Genomic DNA, 17,392 nt, shown 5'->3' with positions numbered 1-17,392 from the left:
ATGATCATCACACGCGGAATCTCCCTTGTCAACTTCGCAGTCGCCTCCTCGGCGCTCGCGTTCCAGGTCTTCGTTCTCTATCCGTGGCATAATCAGTTAGATGCCGAGTTCAAGGCGCTGAAGGAGGAACATATTCGAGTGCTGAACCGCATGAGTCAGAGGACAATGTCTCAGTGACGAAGCGTGGAGATGGTCAATTGATGGCCAGGGCCCAATCCAGACACGACGGCGGTACGATAGACGGAGGATAAAAACGGTATAGACCTGGTATTCTTCAATTCAGGTTGGCGTTACGAAAGTGGGGAAGAGGGATGATACAAAGAATTCGAAGGTGGTGTCTGCGAGGTGAGGTCGCTCTGAGAGTACCGATGTCCAGTCTACCTCTTGACAGTATGGCTCTGGAATGAGACTATGCTATTGGAGTATTGTGGCACTAGGATTGTTCAAGCACGCTAGTGTATCGGCTTTGATCAGTATCGATACCTCTGGAAGAACGTCCCAAACATAGCAGCTGAAGCCAAACATATCTTCAAACTCAATCATATTTGGCTCTATAGGCTGTAGTGTGGGCTGTGGTTTCGGGCAGGGTGGTTGGTTCAAGGCTAGCGGTGCTCGTCCCGATGCAAACGGCGCGGGTTGCGCTCTCCTCTAGATTGGCATAAAGCGCTGTACCACAATTCCCCATAAGCCAAGAGTTCCATGCAAGGAGCTCAGATATAGTAATCTCGTAGGCTGAGGCAAAATCATCACATCCAAATTCTGTCCAGAAGGTATGAGCAACGAAGTCCAATGTACTAACCATACACTTTGGCAGGTCAACAAGATTGGGTAGTGCGCGGACGGCCTACCTTATAAGCGTCATCTAACATGACATAGCTGAAACAGTTGCAGTTCGAGGCTGTTCCGGCGTTCATTCCCGGATAACAGTAGGTCGTGATATCGTCCGAGGGTGCTATATCTATTAGACATGGTGTCTCATGGTCCAAGCTCCTTTGTTCAAAGCTCACCTGTACTATTTTCGTACTGCAGAACGCAGTAACTGTTGCGATGACAAAGTACAAGTGCTGATGTTTCTATCGCGGCTCGGGTTGCAGGCGAATAGTTGGTCGGTTGAGATCCTGTATTGGTTGGCAAAATGACGGCAGAGCTCGGTATACTTGCCGGGGTTTTTGTACAGGTAGCATCCCAGAATCGTGCCCGGGGCAGTTGGTAGCAGCGGCGGAGCGGTGTATATGTAGCCAGGGTCACGAGTCCTTGTGGGATTCAGAAGCTAGTATTCATAAATTCTTAGTACGTAGCACGAAAGGAGATTATGTCGAGACTTACCACAGACCATGGGGTACAGTTGGGACTGCCTGCTTTCATCCGTAACATTAGTCCCAGCAGGCATGACACCTGTGTCTCCAGTTCCTGCTTTGACGGAAGCGGTGCCGGTTGGGGTGTCTAGGAAATCACCAAGAGGGCTGACAACAAAGAGTCAGCATTCCAGCATGGAATTTCTGCTCCAGATCGTAAATGAGATAGCAAATTACTCAATTGAGGATTGGCTTACTTTGAAGACACAATGGGTAGAACAGGCGGACAAGTGACATTGGTGGCAACTAAGAGCAACACTTGCGAGAATGGGGTTATTATATCCGGCCCCAACTTCTCAGGCAGCAAAAATCGAGAACGAAAATTCGGACGATTAACCGTCCAACTCTAGGCGCGAATTAACTATTTCAGATTCACAGTCTTCATAGGGACAGATTTTTGACCAATCCCGATGGCAGAGTCAAGATACTTGCGGCGCAGTACCAGGTTTGGATATCTGGTTTTGAGACTAGGGCTGGGTAGATGAACTTAAGCATGCATTCTCGAACTGTCTTCATCTGCCTTCATTAAATGCAAGTATTCTGGCACAAACTTTGCTCACACAAGGGAGGACGAAGTCTAGCTGTTGATTACCATGATGTGTCTGATTCTGGCCCTCATTACGCATGGCAAAAGAAAAAGGAGAACGTTAAGCATAGGTGTGTATCATTTAGAACCTTTTCCAGGCACAGAGGCTATTTGTACTTCAACAATAAGATAATGAGCACGCACAACTGTGCAATAACTGCCATCAGATAAGCATATGAAAACCAGCTGCCCTAGCGCACAACTATGTTATTATGTATGGGTAGTGCTTGGATTCAGTTGCGTCAGTGTGAAATATAATCCTTCGATTGAGGCCCAAGTCATGTTCTGGTGGCCGCTCGGTGTCGGGTACATAATTTGATTTGCTGCTAATCGAGTTACTTCAACTCCATCGATGATTGAAAGATTGCCTGAGAACAATAGGCTAGTTCCGCAGACGGTAAATACAAGACGACGATCTCCACATGCAGCGTCAAGAAGGACTCAGTACTCATATTCTATATGAGGTCGCCAGAGTCCCACTGCTGCCTACCTTGGGACAGAATACGCGTATAAGCGGGCATATCACGGAGCTAGTACAAGATGGATGAAATCATCTCTCACGGCAGAACGACTTACTCTTCAGTATAAAACCTAGTTAAGCTCTTTGCCAGCCATATTTATGAAGTTACACCCTTCTTGACTGCATTGTCTTCGATCACCCATACAATTCACTGGCGTATAGCCTCCGAAGGAGCAGTACTCAACCTATCAAGAACCCAGTTCAGAGAGATACAATGACTGAACTGCAATCATATAAAGGCTACTACCTTTGGCATTACGTTCCCTCTAAGGCCGCTGCAGTAATATTTGCCCTTCTCTTCTTGGCCGCTACTCTCTACCACGTCTGGAAGATATGGAGAATGAAGACCTACTTCTGCATTTGTTTCGCCCTCGGAGGTTTCTGTAAGTATTATCAGTTATGCTTATGTTATCCTAGTCGCTCGATCCTAATCTAACTCTCTCAGTTGAATTCGTTGGTTACTGCGCGCGAGCATCCGCCCACGACAAGACCGGCCGAATGATGCCGTACTGCATCCAAAGCGTATTCATCTTACTGGGACCTGCGCTTTTTGCCGCAACAATCTACATGGTCCTGGGTCGTATCATTCGCGCAGTCAGAGGAGAGCAATACTCGCTTATCCGCATCAACTGGCTCACAAAGGTGTTTGTTACCGGAGATGTGTTGTCTTTCGTGGTGCAAGGAGGAGCTTCTGGGATGATGGTGCAAAGCTCTCTGGCCGATCTAGGGAACAAGATTGTCGTCGGTGGTCTTCTCATTCAGGTTATCATGTTCGGCTTTTTCCTTATCACAGCGATCGTCTTCCAGACTCGGATGCGGCGACACCCAAGAGGCCTGTCCACCTCTGTTGATATCCCCTGGAAGTCTCACTTGCGTACCCTGCACGTTGTGGGTCTCCTCATCATGATTCGGTCAGTGTTCCGCGTGGCTGAATTCGTTATGGGAAACGATGGTTACCTATTGAAACACGAGTGGACGTTGTATGTGTTTGATGCAGCCTTGATGTGGATTGTAATGGTCGTGTTCGGGTACAACTATCCCGGAGATATTAGCGCTTTCCTACAATCTCTGGAAAGCGTCGGTCTTTGCGATATAGATCCGAAGCCCTAATTTTCTCTATCATTTTCTTGTCTTTTCTTCGAAGTTTATCTCCTCAACCGGTGCAGGCTGGCCCTAGTCTGTGGGGTCTCAGATAGTCATAGATAACAAATTTGTAGAATTGTTCAGGCGTTGCTGCCTTGATCAACATCTGCTTACTGCGTCAATCGCCATAACTAGGCTTGCACGCTGATCTGCGAAGATGAAGATATAGAGGTACATTAGAGGGACGAAATCCCTGAAAGGCAGCAAAGATTTCAGAAACTGACAGCTTAATGTAATGTATGAAATTGGCCGTAAGGTAGGTGGATATGCAGTCATTCATAATAGAAACAGATTCTCTTGGGCGGGAGTGGAATACATCTTGCCCATCTCCATCAGGCTAGGCTGTGCAATAACCCACACTTGGTCAGTGCATACGCGGGTCCAGTCTGGGTCATCCGGGTAGTATACTGTATACTATACATAGGAGCCTGAACTTGAGGACTAGATATGAGCGGACAGGATGGCCCAGAGAATGGACGATGTTCTCTATCACTGCCGTGCATAGGTGCCCTGGGAATTTAGCCTTGCAGCGAAATCGCCCATGGTAAGTCCGCATTGGCAATGATCGCCATCCGCTAACTGACTGGCTTCTGTCTGATCTCGTTAGGTCCGATCGTAACTTGCAGGAATCAGTTTTAGGCCACCTGCATGGGATTAGTTGTCGAAAAGTATAGCCATCAATACAGAGTCGAATTTAGCGCCTGAAAGCACATCATACGCTTGTCATCCTGCTAGAGAGAATGATCTGTGCATAATTGGAACCGCCCTCTATGTGCCGGCGTAGCAATCCACAGTGGTTTGGGAAATACATCCAATCTTACCTTTTGCCAAACCTATCTCTGGCCGACTGTATGGATAGTTATGGATGATTGCTCAATCAAGTGCATCTCAGCGAGTCAGCAGGTGGCCGCATAGGCTTGTTGTCTCACATCCCAAAGGCTTGACAGGGCTATGCTATAGCGCCACAAACCTTATGTAGACTATTTATAACCAGTAATGGCCGCGCTATTTGCTAGCCCCTGACTGCAGTTGCAGTAAGACTGCCTAATTTTCTGGGATACTACCCTGCAATTTCCCTCATTGCCGAGGTCCTTTATTGACTCACGTAACGTTGCAAGGCTTCTTGAATGGATATAGGTTGTGGAGCGTCTCTAACTCCCCTTGCGTAGTTTTGGGCAGCCCAGGGAGGGTATGCATCTACCCTCATCAGCCTACTGGACGCAGGGGTTGATCTTTATGCACCCTCGAGATGATGTCCAGAGCAAAAACACACACTTACTCACCATCCGCTCATAACTGCCATATGGTACGGTCACTTACACATTGTCGAGCTCCTTTTGGACCTAGGTGGCATGAGTGAGAGGATAAAGGAGGAAGATTACGAGTTGCCGCTGAATCGGGCCATATGGCACGGTCATATCGCGATATTACAATTTTTTCTGCAGAGAGGGGTGAACCCTGGAAGACCCGTAGAATGGACCCAGCTCTGGTTGCCGCGGTGCGTCGTGGCTATCCAGACGTTATTAAGCTCCTGCTGAGGGATGCTGAACGTCGACAACTTCTCGACGCTGCTCAGCGGCTTCAGGAGCTCGGGAACGCACTCTGGGTCGCTGCCCACCATGGCAACGACGAGCTAATTCACTTGCTGTTGGCGGAAGGTGCTGATGTGAATTTCCGGTGGGATGGCACAACCTCGCTAGATAGCGCAGTGATCAATGATCATTACTCCATGGCCAAGATTCTCCTTCAAGCTGGCGCCGATCCGAAGATGGCAGATTGCAATGGCATAGGACCCCTCTCGCGGGCTGCGAAGCCAAGTGAAGCCATCTGGTTGGGACAGAGCACTGGGCGGTACCCAAGCCCTCGGAACCCCAGCCACCTAGTGGTTCCATATCCGCAAGTTGTTAGAGATAAATTGGTGGCTATGACTCGTCTTCTTCTTGATTATGGTGCAGATGCTGCTGGGCTTGATGGTGCTACAGCACTGAAATTCTCAAGCACTATCCAAAACTAGGATAGACAATATATTTTGATGGTTGCCTGTGTGCAGAGCACTGTTAGCTTCGCTTAGTCCGGTGATACATTTCTTACATCACCTGTTGGCAGGATAACACCATTTAAATATGTTGCAAACTTTTCCTATTATCTCTTTCTTTTTTATACAGAGCCTATATGGACGAACATCGGGTGAGACTTATATAATTAGCTAGCTTATGTAGCAAAGAACGCCAATCGTATTTCAACAACTGGGCTTGTGGTTTAGTGGTATAATACCCCCTTAGCATGGGGGTGGTCCGGGGTTCGATTCCCCGCGAGTCCATTTTTTGAAATTTTTTCTCTACTACAACACCACGATATCCCCGCTCGGGTTAGGATGTTCCTAAGTCCTGTTCCCCTCCCTATCTTTCCGACTTTTGGTCTTCCTTATTTCAGTGCGACAAGCACTTTCCAAAGCAGACATGACAGAGGAGCGAAGACACATATCGTGATTCAAGGAGAAGTAGGACCAGTGGAGGGACACGGAGTTGAAGAGATTTGGTTCACGGCTTGTAGATCTGAGTGTTTATCAACACTTTAGGAAGATCAGGCTGATAGTCTTGTTTCAGGCGCCCGGGATCATAGGTACCCTTGTCATGCATTTTGCGGTAAGGGCAATGATGACTTTCATACTCATTACATTTCAAGTTGAGAAGAGAAATCCAGGATACTGGACAATTTTATTGACTCTGGCTCATAGACATTATGAGACAGAGTATCTACTGGCTTTCCATGACGTAGTTTGTAGTAACTGCGCCACTCCAGCTGCACGATATTAATGTGTTCAGTGGGCCAAGGAGATAAGTATCGAGTCAGATCATTGATTGGTCTTGTCTAACGTCTGCGCGACATGTAGATTGCTGTTCCTTAGGCCAGATGCACACGGCAACCTTTGTTGGCACTGATGATTCATCAGATAGAAAGCCTTGAGAAAATCATCCGGTGGAACATTGTCCAAGGCAATTCTATCCGCATCCCCGCAACAACACTCGTCTGGCCTTTGGCCCTGACGTATCTATGCCTCCGTGGATGTCGTGGCCGTGGGTTGAAGCAGGTGTCTAATGGGCCAAGCAATGCATTGCCCCAAATCGCATTATGACCTGCATAAGGGTCTAGATCGGAAAATGGGGCTCTTATTATCAGGCCGAAGAGCGCTCTACTTTATGTATCTGGCATGTGTAAGAGTTTTTTTGGCCATAGCGGGTGAGGCGGTTCTTGAATGGTAACATGGCCGCGTGAGCGAGACAGTGCCATCAACAGCGACTGTCTCGCAAGTACAATAATAAGTATGAAACTAAGAAGAACGAGGCAAATAGCACAGGAACAATCAATAAATACCGTTTCGGTGCACAAATACTAATGTAACAGTACATCGAATGCATAAGCTAGCGGCAAGACCCTACATAAGCTGACGTCCCCGTCGTAGACAGATGAGCAGCTATAGGAGTTCCAAGCTTCTAAAGGAGCTGAATATGTAGTCGCAGTCACGGTTACTACCTAACTAATCTCACATGATTATGCACTGCCTCGGAACATATGGCTTCATGCTTTCCCGATACGCTTCTGGTGATGTCATGCTTTCAAAGACTGGAAAGAAAAGTTAGCCAAGCCAAAAGACAGGGCCCTAGTAACTGCCGCGAAGATTCGATATAACTCACATTGCCTTTTCGCTTGTTTACTCTCAGCCGTGTCGTGCCACAGTCTCAATAGCCATGCAGCAACCAATGCATCCCTCAACTCCTGCGGCATACTCCTCGTAATGGATAATTTATATCTGTCATTCTCTTTTTCTTCAATAGCGACCTGTCTGCCATTGGAGTCGCTCCACTTATAGCAATTGCGACCGACCTTCCAATCTGAGTAGATATCAAACAATAGGACTTGTTGGGTGCCCTCGTCGAACAATGGCTTATCCGAAGCGGTTTTGTGGGGGCTTAACATCGCTTTGAAGGATGTCCTTTGCAACCGTGCTTCGGATGTCTCGAGGCGAATATTGCCCACCATCTCGGGTGCTGCAGAAGTGATGTAATACTTAGCAGGTATGTCGGACCGGTATTGCGCATTCACAGGGTGTGCGAGGTAGAAAAGATGCCGCTTTTGCCGCGTGCCAGCAGTGACGCCATCGATCTCAGATACATCGTGCTCGACTCTTTCGAGTGTCACGGACGAGTCCTTATTTGAGATTGACGTGATGTCACTGTTCAGTTGGTAAAGCGGGGTTGGAGTTGCAGCCTCAGTGAGGACAGATTGACCTGATAAGAAGAGGACGGCGGGCTCAACGAGTTTTCCGCCAGGTTTCTCGTATGAGTCAGAGTCCGAATCCATTGTTAACAACCCGGTATGTGATTGTTCGACGATAAATGTGCAATGTATGTCCAGCAATAGATATGGAGAGTTGTAAGTGGTAGGTATGGTCTGTAGTTTCAAGTTCTCTTAGACTCATTGAGTGGACGGGGGATAGACCGCTCGTGGTCAAGAATGGGGCCCTGGGGCTCAGGGCCCCACCAGGCTGCCTCGATAACTTTAGTTACATCAGCGGTTGTTTTGGCCCCGCCCGTACCTGTTCCGTTATCGTCGCATCCTGCATAATGGCAGGCCACCTGTGACCTGCCTTAACAGTCTATAGGTATAAAGTAAATTGTATGAGGCATTTTCCCTTTTCCTTTTTCTTTTTCTTGTTTTTATCGCTCCTCGTATGAGGATTTACTGAGACACTGAAACAGGGAGACTGCGAAACATGAGTAGATTAGGCCAAGCTGGCAATACCTAATCTCATTCTTCAGTGGAGCTGTTCGGCGGGTGTGGCTGTGAGCCCCGGGGCCCGGGCGCTCGCCAAGTAGATGCAAATCAAGGTTCTGCCGCCCCCAGGACGCCCCAATCCTTGGCTCGGACGTCCCCAGCCGCCAGGCCCATAGAATCGGATTATCATTAGGATGTAATTCCAAATAGCCGGAAGTCTAATATCGCCATTTAGCTAATACGTATCCTTCCTATCTTACGATTCAACAGGATCTATTCCCAAGCGTCATCAAGCCATCAATACCAATGTAGATACAATTAGCGCATTGATAAAGCCCATAGCTAGAATTCAGACAGTGGAGCAACAGGATGAATTGTTACATCATTAGTACTGGACAGACCAATAATTTGCATGCTAGGAGGAAGCTAGACCGTTCCATACTGGATGTTCCAGAGCTGGCCGTCTCTCGCTACTATAGAGATGTTTGCCACGTCGCAATACCCCGCTGGGTCACAACGTAGGATATGACCAAATGTGGTTCCCCTTCATTAGGATTTTGATTAACTTCTTTAGGTTAAAGGGGTCTGGTCCTTTAGAGAGGTAGGCTGACCCGTAATACATCCTCTTCTGCATTGCCACCCTATAGTATATTAGATTGCCCATGCTGTTTGCAGGAAGCATTCAGCCTAGTGTCAAACCCTAGGATCCGCCTAAGCTGCGCGACCTGCTAGTTGTTACGACACCAACACAGCCGCATTAGTGTAAGGCAGATGTGACGGGCACAATTGAGAGAATCATCGACTACCAATCGATCCTGAAGGGTTCACTGAGCGATCCCGGGAAGCGCTTATCTCGAACGGACCTTTTACAGAAAAACCACACAGTAGGCGTTATCATAACAGTATTGTTCTATGGATCAATTATGCGTCTTTCAGCTTCCCGAGCCGCTTTTCCCACAGGAGCTCATTCCAACACGCTCGCCTGCTGCGATTAGCGTATCACTCCGCAGTTTAAGACATCCTGCGTTCCTTGAGCTAGGGTATGGGGCTGTTAATCCATATATGTCTATCCCCCTTTGCAATGATTAAAGTATATGCACGTCTGGGCATCCCGCAGGAGGAACGTGTTGGATCATGGCGCGATTCAGCAGTAGAGTTAGTTTAGTTATATCGGGGACGCTGTAAGACAGTAGACCTACGCTAACAAAGAGCGAGCAAGAACCAACACCATTTCCGATCTAGACCTTTACATAGGATCATACAGCAACCTCTTTAGGGCAATGCCTTACTTGGCTCCTATCGAGTACCTGCTTCAGAATCTGTCAGCTCATGCTTCAGCTGCTATACTCATGAGCACCAACATTGACACTATCAGCTTCATGCTCTGGTTGGACTATGAGCATTCCTTGATCAGAAGACTATGCGGTATATAAAACGTATGGCCCTGTTGTAGGTTTCTCTGAAATGGATATCAAAGCACCTGTCTACCCTCACCTCTGTCTGCTTCTTCTCCTCTCGTCATCACAACAAGACGCAAAACTCACAACGAATTCCCAAACTAAATCTCAAGCTCTTCCATTCAAACTTATGTCTCCCTTGTCCCTCAAGGCCATCGGCGGCGCCGCAGCCATCTACCTGGTGGGCCGGCAGGTCCAGTGCCCGTTCGTTGCCATTCCTCTTATGGTGACGCAATTGCCATGACCGTCGCCCAAGTCGGTTCCGCTGCAACCAGTTTTACTGGTGCCAAACTTGCCAGGCATTTCGGCAACAGGTTCGACGAGTGTGACGCCATCGTTGCCGCCCCAGCACCCCCCTGGAGTGCCTCAGTACAACTTCGACATGTGCGTTGGGGCCTTGATGAACCCAGCCGTCACGATTACGATTACCGGTCCTGTTGAGAACAATGGTGAGCGGATAGCAATAACAATAACACCAACTTTGAATCTAGTTGACCCTTCTCAGGTGCTCGAATTCACGGCCTGCCTTCTGTCTACATGGTTCTTGGAACCGTCATCGACGGCGAACCGGCCGGTGGTCCAGTGCCGACTCCCTGTGGCTCTGCGTGCCTTCTGTACAACAACCTCAACGCGGGTGATTATGGAAAGATGCAGGATATTCTCACCAGAGTGAAGAATCTGTAGAGATTCAAGGCACCTTTTGCGGAGGTTGTGCTCGTCAAGCTGAGATGTTGGGGTCTTTTGTCATTTTTAAGCTTGATTTTGTGTTGTTAATGGTTTCACTGGAGGAGGTTGAGGGCTTGGAGGCTGAATCAAGGTTTCTCTGATTACAAACAGAATAAAAACTGGCCCTCCACACAGACACATGACCTGCTGGTCCCCATTAGGATAGGATATGTCTCTTTACTTGCCGAAGAGAATGCTCGGGGTTACTACTGTTGCGTATACATGCCTAAGGATGAAACCGTAAGATTGCTAGTGATTGGTCGCGATCAACCCAGTTGTCCATTTAGTAACGTACAGGGCGCTCTGAAGTGGATTCATCATTGATGCATAACATTTCCTGAGGCTTAGTGCCAAAAATGATCAGTCCATAAGTTATATAAGCCTAATTCTTTCCTGAGCGAACCATACAGCTGAGCTTTCAGCCCCAGGCTAACAAGCCAGGCGGGATTCAACAATGTAAGCAATAGGCCTTCAAAATTATTTGTCTGAAACAATGGAATGCAATATCGAGCTCCAGCGTAGCTGATTCCTCCCTCAACCAAGCGATAGCATGATAATCAGTAATTACTCAGGTATTCCTTCAAAGCTTTCCGTTTCGAGTAGCGCTTTTCGGAATGCCCCACTGCGAAATATCCTCATCCGTCCGGCCATCGACTGCCAGCTCCGCTAGCACACGACCAAAAGCAGGGGCGAACTTGAATGCATGGGCAGCACCCAAGCCAACAATGATATCGGGGTAATTTTCCAACGGGCTGATGATGAAACGTCGATCAGGCGTGATCGTATACTGACAAGTAATCGTGCGCAGCGGTTGGCGATCCTTGTCGGGGATGAAGCCATTCATAAAGGAGGTCAGCTGCTCAAGCAGTTGCGGCGAGTGGACAAACGTGCGTTGCTCCGGCGTCATGAGATTGTTGGAATAATCTCGGCCAGCCTTGATCGTCGGCTCGCCGTAGCACGGGAATCCGTAGAAGCAGCTGGCCCCGTGCCAGATCCAGACGGGGAATCGGTTTGGCTCGAATGTACCTGCGTCGGTGGGCTTGAAGTATGTTACTTGTTCCTGCATCACGGAAACGGGGATGTGTACGCAAAGCGGAGCGAGGAGTTTATTGATCCATGCGTCTGTTGCAAGGATCACCTTGCCTGCGTGGAATCGTCCCTTGGGGGTCTCGATTATGACACCGCCGGAGGCCTGGGGAGTAAGGCGTTCCACTGGGGTGTTGTCCTTCAGAATGGCGCCGTGGGAACGCGCCAGAGACTGCAGGGTGCTGACGGTCTTCGCAGCATGGGCGATACCCGAGTCGGCTGTGTACACTGTAGACACGCTGTGGGGAATATTGAACTGAGGCCATCGCCTCTTCACCTCCTGGGCGTCGAGCAGCTCATACGGAACGTTGTGAGTATCCAGACTTCTTGCAAAGTCGCTCGCTGATGTCGGTGAATCCGGAGCGAAGAAGACCACACCGCCGGTGGTCGTCAACATCTCGTAGCCGGTAATCTTCTCAAGCTCGGCCCAGTCCTTGTAGGCTGATTTGGCCAGGGCCACATATTCGGGTGCAAAATTCGAGGTGCGTACAATACGCGAAGTATCATGGGAAGCGCCGCGCACATGGCCCAGCTCGAACTGCTCGAATGCAATCACTTTGGCGCCTTTTTTGGCAGCATAGTACGCCGCTCCGCTTCCAAGGACGCCGAGTCCGACAACTGCGACGTCAAAATGTTCCATTTTTTGTGTCTCTGTTACGAAGATAAGTAATGACACCTGTGCATCGTGACTTGCCGTGACTTTATGGGCTACATGATCCCCTCTTTACCACAAATGCCTGCATATCGGCCCGTCCACGTGACTCAGCTACTGCAGAGATGGATTAAATCCTCTTTGATTATTAGATGAAGTAACCGATGATAGGAATAAACGAATTAGATGCACAGCGGAAGTGAATGGGTACAGATCTTGGTTACTTGCAGTGGGCGTTGAACCCGTTCCCCGTCATAGATACGATCAGATGATCGGGCAGTTCTCCGCTACCCGCTCTCCCCCCGATCACTTGATCGGATATCAAAATGACTTCCAATGCGAGCCAAAGGGCTATGGTGTTGAGTTAACTGCTCTTTAGTCCTGGAAGTCTGAAGTAAATAGTACGGAGATCTTAAGAACCGAGTGGCTATCTATTTGTCTGGCTTGTCTCTCAGCTACATAGTTCGTATAACAGCAACCAAATCGATTCAGATGAATAGAGATAATCTATCTTAGGGAAAGTCCCGCAATAGCGACTGCAGTCCTTGCAGAAAATCAGCCTTTAAATCATCAAACTCTTCAATCCCGCAACTGATCCGTAACAATCTGTGGTCGCAGCGCGCATCACTCATCGCCCGCCACTCCATCAGACTTTCAACCCCTCCAAGACTAGTTGCGTGCTGAAAGATGAACATTCTGCTGGGCAGTCGGCGCGCATGCTCCGGGTTCTTCGTCCAAACAGCAAAAACAGGCCCAAACCCTCCCGGCATCTGCTTCTGCAGCCAGCCGTTCTTCAAGTCATCTTCCTGGAGCGAAACGTGTTGGACATGGCTCAGAACCTTTGCAATAGGAGACGTTTCGTCCTGCAGCTGCTCATGTAACCACCTAGCCAGCCTTTCTGCCGTTTGAGCTTGTCTCGTCACGCGGAGCTGCATGGTGCGAGCAGACCGGATCCCCAACCAGCCCTCGAAGCTCCCCATGACACTACCATGTATTGGTGATCCGTACGGAGCGTTTTCAACCATCCCTCCTTAACTCGGTTGGGGTGGATAACCAAGATCCCGCAAAGCATATCGGAATGGCCGCCCACGTACTTCGTTCCACTGTGCATCACAATGTCAGTTCCAAACTCCAAGGGGTTCTGCAGCGGGGGCGGAGCAAAGGTCGAGTCCACAGTCAAGTAGGCCCCCTTCTCGCTCGCTTTGGCACGGTAGTAGGCTAGATTGCGCGCCTCGCCGGTAGGGTTGAGTGGCATTTCGACGTGGATGATATCCCCCGGGCCGGCTTGATCGATCTGCGTCAGATCCAGTTTTTGGATGCCTGTCAGTCTGTGGATAATGTCCACAACACTATGGCATCCATGGTATCCGTCTCCAATGAAGATCCGCTTTGGGTTGAGGAGGATGAGCATGGCGTGAAAAGCTGAGAGTTCCGTCGAGTACGTGATTACTTCACCGCCTATGAGGCTGCGCAGCAAGACCTCCAGGCGATTGGAATTGGGTGCTGTGTAGCGGGAATATATGTGGGAATCAAAAGGCGCATTTGGCTGCCGGTCTCGTTAGGGTGGAAAAACAGATGAAAATAGACAAAGCTCTTACATCCTTATTCTCCTCGGGCACCAGCTCATCTGGATCGCGTGCATAGCGGAAGTTCACCGCGGTATGCATGCCAGGGGCAATGGCACGGTGAGGACTGACGAAGTCATCGGCATGAATGGCTCTTGTGGCCATGTGAAAACCGGGCAGTGCATTGTTCAGAGCCTCTGCTGTCAGAATAAATTTTGAGGGATTCTCGGACACGTTGATGGATCCCATGGTGTAGTGGGCTGTGAACAGGACACGGCAGTAGGGTCTTTGTTGAAGGAAAGTCTGCCGTGTGGGTTTCAAGTAATTTAACTGCTTAAGTGACACACTAACTTTTAGGTACACCTGATCGGAGGGCTCCGTGTTATACGGTCATTAGCAAGCTCAATCGCTGAAGGCTCGAGCCGTAGCAAGTCCCGAGCAGAGAGCTCTCCGCAGGGTTACTGTCCAAAATAGTATCCACTAGCTGTACATATAGATCCAGCACTGCACGACCCCGTAGCTCCAAACATCTTTGGACTTTGCACCAGCCAAGGGGAGGGTCGGCAGCTGACGAACACGCACAGGCCTTTTGGGAGATCAAGAGCTAATTACGCAGCTCGATTGGAGCTCAAAAGCAGGCTGGAGCCTATCGTGTATTGTCGTAGAGAAGTGTACTCCAGGAATCTAAACGATCTGCAACCGAGATGTCCCCCTTATCTCAGGAAGCATTCTTTGAAGGCCAACGGGTACTGCAGGATGGTTTCAATGCATCATACCGTTTATACACACTAACTCTTAACCTTCTCTCCTAGAAGATATGCAGGGAAGCCTAACTCCTAGCCCCGATCCCGTGACCGGAGTCAACGCCGACGGATGAGCTGAACCCATGACCACTATCAGTCTGTAGTCCCATCGAATGCAATGCCTTGTTGACGGATAGTCTGATTTGCGAACACGGCGCACTCTCCGTTGGTTCAATGCCGAGTCAGAGCTACCATTCCGTTTCCATTATTTGGCCGCGTGACCGGGGACCTTGACTGGATTCACGGCACGACATGTGGAAGACATATATATTATGTCATGACTGAGTATGAGAGACCATTTAGTATTGAATTGCCTGCAAAACGTCAGACTATCACCATGGCTGCTACAGTTGCGTCTTGGTTTGGGTATACACCCTCCGTTGCAAGAGACAAAAAGCTCCCAGATGAGCCACCCAAAGCCCTCCCAGCTTCGTGGTACTACTCCCCAGAGATATATCAGTTGGAGCGAAGAGCTATTTTTTCCAAGAAATGGATCTTAGTTACCCACAAGTTGCGCTTCACAAAACCCGGTGACTTCCTTCGGTTTGAGGAAGCTGGATTCTCCTTTGTGTTATGCCTTGACCGAGAAGGTAACTTGAACGGCTTTCACAATATCTGCCGCCATCGTGCATATCCCCTCATCTCCGAACACGAGGGCAACGTCAAGATTCTGTCGTGCAAATATCATGGGTGGTCGTACAGCCTCAATGGAAAGCTAGCCAAAGCTCCCAAGTTTGATGTCGTCCCGGGATTCCAGAAAGAGAATCAGAGCTTGTTCCCCGTGCATGTCCATACTGATGCACTGGGCTTCATTTGGGTCAATCTTGACTCTTCACCGAATCCAGTCCCCTGGGAAGAAGATTTCGACGGTGTCGACCGGCAAGAACGATTCCAGAGGTTCGATTTCACCCAGTACAAGTTTGACCATACATGGCAGATGGCCGGCGACTATAACTGGAAAACACTGGCGGATAACTATAATGAATGCTATCATTGCACTGTTGCGCATCCTGACGTGGCGAAGCTGGCCGATCTTTCATATTACTATACCGTTTCCACACCCGGGCATATTCAGCATTTCTCCCGACCGAAGCCGGATAAGGTGGATGAAGACATACAGAATGCCAGCACTTACTACTTTCCCAATGCCTGCATGACAGTCTCGTGAGTTGCTTCTTTCTTTTACTTTTGGATTCTCAGCAACCTCCTTCGTTGACATCAACTCACCCTAGGCCTCATTTCTTCTACATGATGCGATGCGTCCCGACATCTGCAACATCTTGCTCCATGGAGTACGAGGTCTACCGACACATAGAAGCTTCGGATGAGGACTTTGAATACATTGACTCCTTCTTCAAGAGAGTCCTGGACGAGGACAAACACCTTTGTAACGCTGCACAGAGGAACCTGAATGCTGGTGTGTTTGTAAATGGTCAACTCCACCCTGACCTGGAGAGTGCGCCACTGTTCTTCCAGAATACTGTCAGAACCTTGCTCAGAAGTCACCGAGACGAGGAGGGAAAGATAAACAGGGAGATCTGGCCGGCGCGGCAGCATTCAGCCGGCCAGGCGACCGCAGAAGATGTCGCTTTTTGCTTAGGGGTAGCGTGCTCGGTGGCAGGATCTGCTGATTTGGAATGGTAGCTTCGATTTGTCTAATGTGATCTGATTCGATAGTCTTGGATAACTTGCCTTTGATGGAATGCTTCCAGTGGTGTAAGTCCTATATCCACAGCTCCTTTTGACTATATAGCGACTATATAGCGACCGAGTATATTTCAGAAGCATGCCGTATTTATCTCAGGTGATGCTGCTCTGAAGGATAACCCTCTTCTTTCTTGTACATTACTTTGATCTAAAAAGAGACAACAAATAAGATAATATATATTAAGGCGACCGTATAACATCTACAGAATAGGGGCAGGTCTCACTGTGCTAATAAAATTACGGGGGTCAACTGGAGTACATAGTAGACCTGTTCCACTAATTGGGAGTGCACAAATCATGATGTATCCATACTAGGCCAAACATTGGACATTTCAGTTGTCTACGAAGTTATCCTCCGCGAAGATTTGTCAGAACCAACAAGGACTTCCAACTAGCGAAACACAATCGAGCTTCACCATTTCTCACGGTTCTTAGCGACAAAGTCCTTCCACTGAGTAGGTTTCTCATCAAGTAGAGCGATGGACAGTTCTAAGGATTGACCACTATAGTAGCCTAGATCTTTGGTCCTTACTAATGCTATTTCATCACGGCCATGCCTATAGAGACTTTAGATATCTTCTGGATGCTTTATAGTAATAGCAGCAGCACTATTAGTATTATTATCTTATTAACCATCAGGGCATTCCCTAAGCTACTAATAATAATGATAACCTTTAATTTCACTATTAAAGACGCTCCTAATGCTGATATAGATGGATATCCTGCATATATTACCTCTGATTTAGGCTCCTATATAAGTAAGGAAGACTTACTCAAGCTAAACTTGCAGTAGGTGTTCTATAGCTCTAACTACAACCACCTCTATAGCCTTAAGCAGTGATATAATTCATAGGGATTGTTTCTTGCGCTGACAGCTATTGGCATGGAGGATTGGGAGGTCCAGTGCCTTACTCGTGGAATAATAGTGGGCAGTTGTGTCCTGTTTCTTAGATTGCTTCTATAGATACAATTTTAGTCGTAGAGTGAAAATGTACATTAGAGACAGACCACTGTTT

At 48.4% G+C, this 17,392-nt stretch overlaps 8 protein-coding genes and 1 non-coding gene across 9 annotated transcripts, besides 1 other annotated feature; 6 read left to right on the top strand and 3 right to left on the bottom strand.

Annotated features, from left to right (window-relative positions):
- NFIA_002130 (uncharacterized protein) lies at window positions 1-652 on the top strand (the record flags this gene model as incomplete). The annotated part of the gene is made up of 2 exons (XM_001258759.1): window positions 1-154; window positions 558-652. 2 exons carry the CDS (start codon window positions 1-3, stop codon window positions 650-652), a joined length of 249 nt encoding a protein of 82 aa, XP_001258760.1.
- Window positions 653-2,675: 2,023 nt separating this feature from the next.
- On the top strand, window positions 2,676-3,571 carry NFIA_002120 (RTA1 domain-containing protein; the record flags this gene model as incomplete). Its single annotated transcript, XM_001258758.1, has 2 exons — window positions 2,676-2,844; window positions 2,907-3,571. 2 exons carry the CDS (start codon window positions 2,676-2,678, stop codon window positions 3,569-3,571), a joined length of 834 nt encoding a protein of 277 aa, XP_001258759.1.
- Window positions 3,572-5,078: 1,507 nt separating this feature from the next.
- On the top strand, window positions 5,079-5,795 carry NFIA_002110 (Ankyrin repeat protein; the record flags this gene model as incomplete). The annotated part of the gene is made up of 2 exons (XM_001258757.1): window positions 5,079-5,577; window positions 5,770-5,795. The coding sequence occupies 2 exons, from the start codon at window positions 5,079-5,081 to the stop codon at window positions 5,793-5,795; spliced, it is 525 nt and encodes a 174-aa protein (XP_001258758.1).
- Window positions 5,796-5,852: 57 nt separating this feature from the next.
- On the top strand, window positions 5,853-5,924 carry NFIA_002100. The gene has a single exon. It is a non-coding gene; the product is annotated as a tRNA-Ala (tRNA).
- Window positions 5,925-7,148: 1,224 nt separating this feature from the next.
- On the bottom strand, window positions 7,149-7,966 carry NFIA_002090 (uncharacterized protein; the record flags this gene model as incomplete). The annotated part of the gene is made up of 2 exons (XM_001258756.1): window positions 7,149-7,228; window positions 7,300-7,966. The coding sequence occupies 2 exons, from the start codon at window positions 7,964-7,966 to the stop codon at window positions 7,149-7,151; spliced, it is 747 nt and encodes a 248-aa protein (XP_001258757.1).
- A 2,001-nt stretch (window positions 7,967-9,967) lies between these two features.
- NFIA_002080 (uncharacterized protein) lies at window positions 9,968-10,521 on the top strand (the record flags this gene model as incomplete). The annotated part of the gene is made up of 3 exons (XM_001258755.1): window positions 9,968-10,063; window positions 10,094-10,286; window positions 10,343-10,521. 3 exons carry the CDS (start codon window positions 9,968-9,970, stop codon window positions 10,519-10,521), a joined length of 468 nt encoding a protein of 155 aa, XP_001258756.1.
- Window positions 10,522-11,143: 622 nt separating this feature from the next.
- On the bottom strand, window positions 11,144-12,289 carry NFIA_002070 (putative sarcosine oxidase; the record flags this gene model as incomplete). Its single annotated transcript, XM_001258754.1, has 1 exon — window positions 11,144-12,289. The coding sequence occupies one exon, from the start codon at window positions 12,287-12,289 to the stop codon at window positions 11,144-11,146; it is 1,146 nt and encodes a 381-aa protein (XP_001258755.1).
- Window positions 12,290-12,813: 524 nt separating this feature from the next.
- NFIA_002060 (cystathionine beta-lyase) lies at window positions 12,814-14,115 on the bottom strand (the record flags this gene model as incomplete). Its single annotated transcript, XM_001258753.1, has 3 exons — window positions 12,814-13,230; window positions 13,290-13,847; window positions 13,900-14,115. 3 exons carry the CDS (start codon window positions 14,113-14,115, stop codon window positions 12,814-12,816), a joined length of 1,191 nt encoding a protein of 396 aa, XP_001258754.1.
- Window positions 14,116-15,006: 891 nt separating this feature from the next.
- NFIA_002050 (aromatic ring-hydroxylating oxygenase subunit alpha) lies at window positions 15,007-16,313 on the top strand (the record flags this gene model as incomplete). Its single annotated transcript, XM_001258752.1, has 2 exons — window positions 15,007-15,833; window positions 15,902-16,313. The coding sequence occupies 2 exons, from the start codon at window positions 15,007-15,009 to the stop codon at window positions 16,311-16,313; spliced, it is 1,239 nt and encodes a 412-aa protein (XP_001258753.1).
- A 100-nt stretch (window positions 16,314-16,413) lies between these two features.
- Window positions 16,414-16,437: a microsatellite.
- Window positions 16,438-17,392: the final 955 nt, after the last annotated feature.

Source organism: Aspergillus fischeri, genomic scaffold, assembly GCF_000149645.3.
Source record: "Aspergillus fischeri NRRL 181 1099437636265 genomic scaffold, whole genome shotgun sequence".
In the NCBI taxonomy this organism is placed as follows: Eukaryota; Fungi; Ascomycota; class Eurotiomycetes; order Eurotiales; family Aspergillaceae; genus Aspergillus; species Aspergillus fischeri.
Note: the sequence above shows the minus strand (reverse complement) of the source record. Positions and strands in the feature narration are given on the sequence as shown.